This window comes from Montipora foliosa, chromosome 12, assembly GCF_036669935.1.
Source record: "Montipora foliosa isolate CH-2021 chromosome 12, ASM3666993v2, whole genome shotgun sequence".
Classification (NCBI taxonomy): domain Eukaryota; kingdom Metazoa; phylum Cnidaria; class Anthozoa; order Scleractinia; family Acroporidae; genus Montipora; species Montipora foliosa.
The window spans coordinates 17,852,316-17,859,815 of record NC_090880.1 but is presented as its reverse complement, the minus strand read 5'-3'; the positions used below and the strand labels follow the sequence as shown (position 1 = coordinate 17,859,815).

At 43.8% G+C, this 7,500-nt stretch overlaps 2 protein-coding genes across 2 annotated transcripts in view; one reads left to right on the top strand and one right to left on the bottom strand.

The window, feature by feature from the left end:
* LOC137980919 (uncharacterized) overlaps nt 1–7,500 on the bottom strand; it is a 35,721-nt gene that overhangs the window by 19,462 nt on the left and 8,759 nt on the right. Inside the window, exons 2-5 of the mRNA XM_068828312.1 lie at nt 3,515–3,865; nt 3,144–3,336; nt 2,363–2,530; nt 1,129–1,207 (exon numbers count right to left, since the gene is read on the bottom strand). Of these exons, the coding sequence (XP_068684413.1) occupies nt 1,129–1,207; nt 2,363–2,530; nt 3,144–3,336; nt 3,515–3,865 (791 nt within the window). The remainder of the gene's footprint in view (nt 1–1,128; nt 1,208–2,362; nt 2,531–3,143; nt 3,337–3,514; nt 3,866–7,500) is intronic.
* The window catches only part of LOC137979871 (uncharacterized), a 1,569-nt gene continuing 1,427 nt past the window's right edge, over nt 7,359–7,500 (top strand). The window contains exon 1 of the mRNA XM_068827189.1: nt 7,359–7,500. This exon is cut by the window's right edge and continues 1,427 nt beyond it. Coding sequence (XP_068683290.1) covers nt 7,359–7,500 — 142 coding nt within the window.

Sequence of the window (7,500 nt, the reverse complement as noted above, 5' to 3'; positions counted from 1 at the left end):
ATGCGGCACTTGGTATCTGGTATCTGTGCTTGACCCTTTCTTTGTTGGTAGGTCTTTGTAGGCAGAATTTGCTGTCTGATATTTTTGTTTACGCTGTAAACAATGTCCGGTATGTTTTTCCATGTGCTATGGGTCGTGTCTGCATTTGGTGACATGTCCAGATATCTGAGCTGTTTCGTAGTCAGTTGTCCAAGCCATTTTTGGTTGTCAAGTTCGTTAGTGAGTTTTTTGTCAACAGCAGCTTTGAGGATGCCTTTGATTGCTTGTGGGCTTGCTTTGTCGGTGATTTCTTTTTTCCTACCTGCAGTAATTATAGTGCCTACTTCATTGAAATTACACTCAAAGTTGTATTCTGTTGCGAATTTAGTCGCTTGCTTGAAGATTGACTTCCTTCCGTTCATGATCTTGTTAATGTCAAGTGTTAGTGCGAGCTTGATTCTATTGTCTGTAGAGTTGTAAAGATAGTTTGCCAGTTTGATAGTTGTCATCTTGTGCATATCTTCAACGCTTTTCAGGCCGCTGCCACCGATCTCTTCTGGTAGATAGAGTAGCTTTGTTGACTCGTGATGGTGCATTCCGCCTTCTGTTCTGATGATTTCTCTAGTTCGCCTGTCGATCTCCTTAAGCTGGTTTACCAGCCAATCGCTCGTCCACATGTGATATTGGAGTGGGAGTAACGCGAAGGTTTTAGTTGCGTGTACCTTTCTTGGAATTCAGATGTTGCTTGTCCATATCACAGATATTCGTTTCAAGTATTCTTTGCTTCCTTCGTTGCGAACTTGTTCCTCCAGCTGCGTCGCATTTTCGTATTTTGCCGAGGAATTTGTAGTGGTTATTAATATTGTAATTATCATTATTATTATTATTATTATTATTATTATTATTATTATTATTATTATTATTATTATTATTATTATTATTATTTGTCATCTAACACGCTCAGATGGTACAAGTGGTATTATGACTTCTACAGCATCAAGCTTCACACCATAGCCTTAGTGTCTGGGGTCCTTTGCAAGATCTCTGCCGTGCCCAACAAGCTTGCTTGTTTTCCCATTTTGTTTTACCCTAGGTTAAAATGAATACTGAAATTTAAGAAGCAATGTCGTGTTGTTGGCAAGTACTAACCTGTAGGAGGAAAAGAATCGCCATATGTGAGCCTGTACTTAGCTTGAAGACAGTTTACTGTATCATCCAGTCGCTTTTTCTGGAAGGAAAGGAAAGTAACTTTTATTTCTTCACGATTTCTCTTGATTTTAAGAATATTTCTCTTCGAAATGGTTTAACCACGTCCCCGAAATATCAAAGCAGATTCACTTGAACTAAAGGTTTATTTTCCGAAATCGAAATTATTATCGAAATTATTATCGAGCCGTTTTAAAGTTCTTTTACGAGAAACTCGATAGGTCAGACGGAAATTAGAGCAATGACTTAGATCCATGTCACTCAATGTACAAACAAACGAATTTTCTCGTCTAACCTCTCATTCAGTGTGAGGCTAGGCGTGCAAAGACGATACAAAGACCAAGCTCCCAACGGACTCCAAAATGGCCGCCGAGTGATAAAGGTCAATCCTCTTACAGACACCTGAAAAATCCAAGTGGCTTGAACGGGATTCGAACCCATGACCTGTGTGGTGCCGGTGCAATGCTCCACCAGATGAGCTATAAAGCCACTCAGTTGGGAGCAGGTCAATTTGTTAGGCTCATGTGTTTCCGTGAAGGACTTGATGAACGAAATAAAGGCATGTGTGTAAACTGCGCGTTATAGACGAAAGAGTGAAATGATCCTCGAACTTATCTGGACAATTTAAGAAATTGTCTCTCTGGAAACCTGAAAAATGCGGGTGGCTGCATGATAGAGCACCGCATTTATGGCATGCACAGATCAGGCAACTTTTCAAATGGGTGCGAGACAAGTTAGAAGAAGATAATTTTCATGCTCTCTATGACAAGGAGCAGCCGTCCATATCCCACTTGTCGCTTTATCGTAAACGTGATTCTAGCTCTCTCTAATAATGCAAGTCAAAGATGTCAGAAGGGTAATGGACTCCTGCTGATGTAGAACATTGCTGAACATTCTAAAATGTGCTTCTACAACAATGAGCCGAAAAAAAAAAGGATTACAATTTAAAAAACTTCAAATAGTTGGAGAAAATCAGTTGTCTTAACACTTCTTGCATTGGACTTCGGGATCAAAGAAGACTGGATCTAGTCAGATTTGCCACGAGAAAGCCTAACGCCCTAACTAGATCAAATTATTAGCAAAGAAAAAAGACATAATTAGTAAAAATGCCTCAACACTCCGTCGGGTAAATTGAGAGGAAATGCACTAAGTACGTAGGCTGATTAACCGCACTCACCAAATATGTTTCATTTACTGGCATTTCAACCACCTTTTTCATCCGAAAACAAGGGAACAGCATCAAAAACAGAGAGACAGTGTTAAAAGGGACAGGTATTGGGTGATGATTGGTGTACGTCTGAATTACAACAGCCTTTTTAAATGCCCATTCCTCGCGGGAATTATCCTAGGGAGAAATTGAAGCAGATCAGAGTTAGTACTACTTCTGTCGGAAAACCGCTTCTTTTTGTCCATTTCACAAATCTGTCCTGAAGGGATGGTATCTTGGGAGGTCCTGTTACATACGCCAATCCGGTTAGCTGAGCTGGCCAGTCTTAGCAAGATCCTAGTTCTAGTAAGTACAACACATGTACAGGTTTTGCAATTGTATGCAATGTCCAAGGTGTCACTCCGGATCAACGAGACCTACAACTACAGAAGTTATGGTGATATTAGTTAAGCTCAAGGATATGAAATTGTTGCGGATATTGCTCTTCGTGTTTGTAAAATGAAACGAAGAGTTAAAATAAAACAATTTGATCTCTTCTCCTCTCTGTCTGTCTAAGAGACGAATTATCGGCCAAAGTTGTTATCAAAATGGCATTTGAAGTTATGGAAAACGAGTGCGTTAAAAAAAAAAGTGAAAGGGCAGTTAAACATTTTTTTTTTCAAATAATGTTGGTATATAACACAGGAGAGAGATCGACAATTGTTAGTTTATCTCTTCTGTGACTGCATATCGGTGGAAGGCGAGTGCTCTCCCAATAAATAAGAAGTGCTTTTAGTCAATCTTTTCATACCTGCACTCTTCGATAGGTGTTGGACAGTAAAGCAACCAACATGTTAACCACAACTATAAGATTCACTGCTACATAGGCAACAAACAGTAATTGAATGATTGTGTTTGAATAAGGGTCAGGCGATTGGAAAAACTCAAATCCTTGAGATAATTCCACCAAAGCAAAGATGAGCTCCTTAAATATGACCATCCAGCTAGGGAGAAAAAACAAAAACGAGAACAGCAAAACAAAAATAATTAAATGTCAAAAGTATCAAAGACATGACAATTAACTGCCAACAGTCCTTTTCAGGACTCTTTCACCCGGACAATCAAATTCCATCGAGGCATAAAAAGTAAAGAAAGTAAAAGTAAAGTAAAGTAAAGACTTACGTCTTGTCGCCTAATTCATCTTTTCTATCATTCACGAACACTTTTGTCAATACGGTTGAAACTTCCAGAGTGATGAGGAATACGTGAACCACAATAACACCCACGTCTCTCATGACATGAAACAGGGCGATCTGAATGGTGCCGACTCCTTCAAATGATTCAAGAAGGGAACCAAAGGCTCTGCTGGTTAGTAACATTGTGTTGAAACCATAGAAATGAGCAGCAACATCCACGGCCCGGTTTTGGTGCCCTGGCTCATTCAATATCATCCCCCAGGTGGCTATTCGTAGTGGCAGTATGACACAAAAATAGATGATAAGGATGGCCAGGTCATAAAAATTCCAGTAATCTCTGTAAGGAAAATATGCAATAGTAGTGGTTTGCTCACGTATAGACCCATTTTGACGGTTATTATGCAAATTAGTTTAGGACCTAAATGGCGGGAAATTCAATTTAAAAAAAGGATGACTAGACATACTGGAAATTGTGGTGGGAGAAGCGGCCGAGATCCGTTCAGCAGATGACCATGTTGAAAAAGAGGGTGAAGCAAGGAATGTCAGGAAAGATGTAGGGACGTCATGCACGGGGTTTGGTCGAGAGGAAATGACATCACAAGGCCCTCACGGTGAAGAAAATGAAAACGAGACAAAGGATGTATATTTTTACGAATTCGAACAGTTTATTGATGGCAAAAAAGGAAATTAGGTACACGTGGGAACGTGGGAGGTAGCCTCCTGCTGCGCCTCGTCCCAATAAAAGTCAACATGACGTAGAAGTGTCTTCTTCTTCTTCTTCTTCTTCTTCTTCTTTGCAACAAGGGATGAGTTCACTGAAGGAAGCGAACGATCTTGCCCTCATCGGCAACAGGGTGTAGCATGAAAATCACGTACTTCCAATCGTTGTACCTTTCGTTCTCCTTCACTTCCAGAATCACCCGGGATACGCGTCGTTATAATTCTCTTTGAATGTCGAAGATTTCAGGGAAAGTACAATGTTCGGATTCTCAAAATTTGATGGCGCACGAAATGCCACCCTCCTCACCTTTGATCTGTCGGACTTGGACCGTCGACTTTGGTTTGGAATGGCGATAACTCTCCGACTCGTTCTCATTCATATGTCTCACCCAAGGTCTTCGATACCATTCCGAGGCCGGATCACAATCACTTTCATATCCCTCAGAGTCGGAATCACTGTTCATCGTTTGTGGTTTCCTGAGACTGATGAAAGAAGAAGAGGAAGAAAAAATCAAGGCTTGAGGACGGTCCGGTAATGAGGGCACGTCCATTGTTCCGTTCCCCGTAAAATTGACTAAAGAACCGGAACAGACAGGACATGTGCTTGTACAGCCCTCAACAGAACATCTGGGAAGGTTTCGAAATGCTATATAAGCGCAGCCCCTTGGTGTGGGCTCTGTTCCATATGCAGTGTAACTGCGTGAGCAACTTGAGGCGTGTTGGCTCTGTTAAGGGATAGGACAAACAAATGGCACACCTCTGTTCTTTCCGTGAGCCAGGGCGTCCTTGTGCAGTCGCTTCAACTTGTCTAGTGGTCTCTTTTGCTGTCTGGTGAGGACCATCACAATGGTTGGATAAAGAGAAACAGGGCGCTGCCGTTGTATAGTGTGCTCAAAAAAGTTCATGTGACCGAAGGCGGATGGAGAGGGGGTGGGAGGGGGTTATGGGTCGCCAGAGAATTTTGAAAACGGGGCCGAGGGGCAAGTATAAGAAGGAACGTCCCAGGAACAGAGGTCAAACCCAGTCAAGTCAATTTTTGAGATGACTGCTGCTGTTGACAAAGCCTGTGCAGGAAGAGGAACGATTGTATGTCTTTGTTTTTGGTTTAATACTGGGTTTTTTGTTGCTCATTTTGTGAAAGATGTCTGCTGCTGTGAGATCCTTTGTGGGAGGCCTGGCTGCCCTTTTAGAGAACCGAGAGATGCGAAGACCTGGTGGCTGACGGACGCCCAGATTTTTGCCGACCCCAATCCGCTCCAGTCCGAACAGTTTTCCAACACGGAGAACGATGAGCTAGCTGCTGCCAAGCCTGTGTCACCACCCTAACCTGTTGCCACAGCCCGAGCGGAATTCAACGCAGACGTGGTGCGTGGTCACGTCATGTTTTTAGTGGGAACGTGCTGCTCCCGGGTTACCTGTTTTCTCGGCCAGTTTGCTGACGCCAACATTGTGGAAGAACCACTCTGTCTGATCTGCCAGGAGGAGGCGTGGAGGCGTGGTCGAACGGGGAGACGACCGAACAGCAAGAAGTCGATTTGGAACTCGTTAACAAGGTGGTGGAGGGGTTGCCCGAGGGGGTCCTAAGCTGTGCATTGCGCCCCGACCTCTTGCTGGAATTTGGGTGCTTTTACCAACCCGTTCACGTTGGCTGCCTCTTCCCCTGTTGGGTGAGCAGGGACAAATGGACCTGTCCCCACTGTAGGGACATCTACTGATAAGGCCCGGACAACGAATACTTCTTTGAAGAAGAGGGCGGGAATCCATACCTCATTAATATATGGGACTTGGACACATCGCTCTTGGAGCTGGACTGGGACTCGAACAATGATTTTGAAGAATTTGAATTTGATGAAGTGGAACAGTTTGATTTATTAAAATATATGTTTGAGCACTTATAAATAAATAATGAAAGAAAAAAAAATACGCACACACCAAGTTGTTAATAAAAAGATATGATTTAATGAGAGAAGAAAACGACTTGTTTTTACAATTGGGAACGTGAGAGGTGGCCTGATGCCTCGTGCAGGTCTTACGTCCGTTCGGGAGGATCCGGGAACAGGAACCAGAAAGGGGTTGGTTTCACGGCCTCTAGGAACCGGCAAGTGCACTTGCGACTCACGTAACGGGTGTCTCGGTCCAGTCCCGTCTTATCTCGCATCCATTGCACGAAGTGGTAAAATTCCACAAGGGGGCAATGATGTCCCATGAGATCTTTGTGGCTACCGCAAGAGGCGACCGATATCAGCCTAGGGAGGTCGTCGAATTTCGGGCAGCCCAAGGGTTCCAAGTCAACGTGATGAATGTCCCACGAGGCAAACCATCGCCGTTAGATCATCCCACCTTAGAAAGCCACCAGAGGGCGTTCGGGGGTCTGGTGACGTTTGTACAACGTTAGGACGTCGTCCCGAATATCCTGAGCCCCATGACACGGTTTGTCCGGGTACGGATCGTACGAGAGGCCATGGACTATTGTCGTGCAATAATGGGTGGTTAGGGCCAACGGACAGACGGTTTGTAATGAATGGAACCCGTTTGACGTCCGATCCAATCACACCACTCCACTTCGCGATGAATACACATAGCACATCGTTTTTGAAATAGATCTGTCGACAGGCAACACCCTTCCAGGTCCACGACCAAACAGACTTTACCTAAGAGCCTGACTCTCTTCGGTATCGTATCGGTAGGGTGGGTAGTAAAAGGTGGAGGGGAGTCGTTCCCCATTGTCTTTGCTGGTGCTGTCTTGATCTCGGAGAAGCACGCTGGGGTCGTCTGCATCTTGGAAGAGGTAGAGGATAAATTGACAATCGCTGCAATTCCGATCAGGTTTTCACGAAGGTTTGAGGGATACTTATTCTTTGTCTCTTAGACAACTGTCGCACAACAATCGATCCAAGAGCACATCCAAACGTCGACAAAGGTCCCCAAACACATACACGACTTTCATAATGGCCGACGGCGCGGGGGACTGGTAGTAACTTTACCATGAAAACGAGGTCAGTAGGGCCACGTTAGCTTTGCGTTCTGTGCTTTGTAAACAAATCAGAGGGTCAAGAGGTTCCGCCCGCTTTACTTCAATCAAATTACCGCTAACAATAGAATATTTTAAAATGCCAATGAACTGTTGTGTTCCGGAATGCCCAAAGAAAGTCTACCGCGATGAAAACGGTGAGAAAATCTCGTTCTTTAAATTTCCGACGGGAAACCCAGAGAAGAAAAGGTGGCTTCACGCGATAAGAAGAGAAGAAGGGA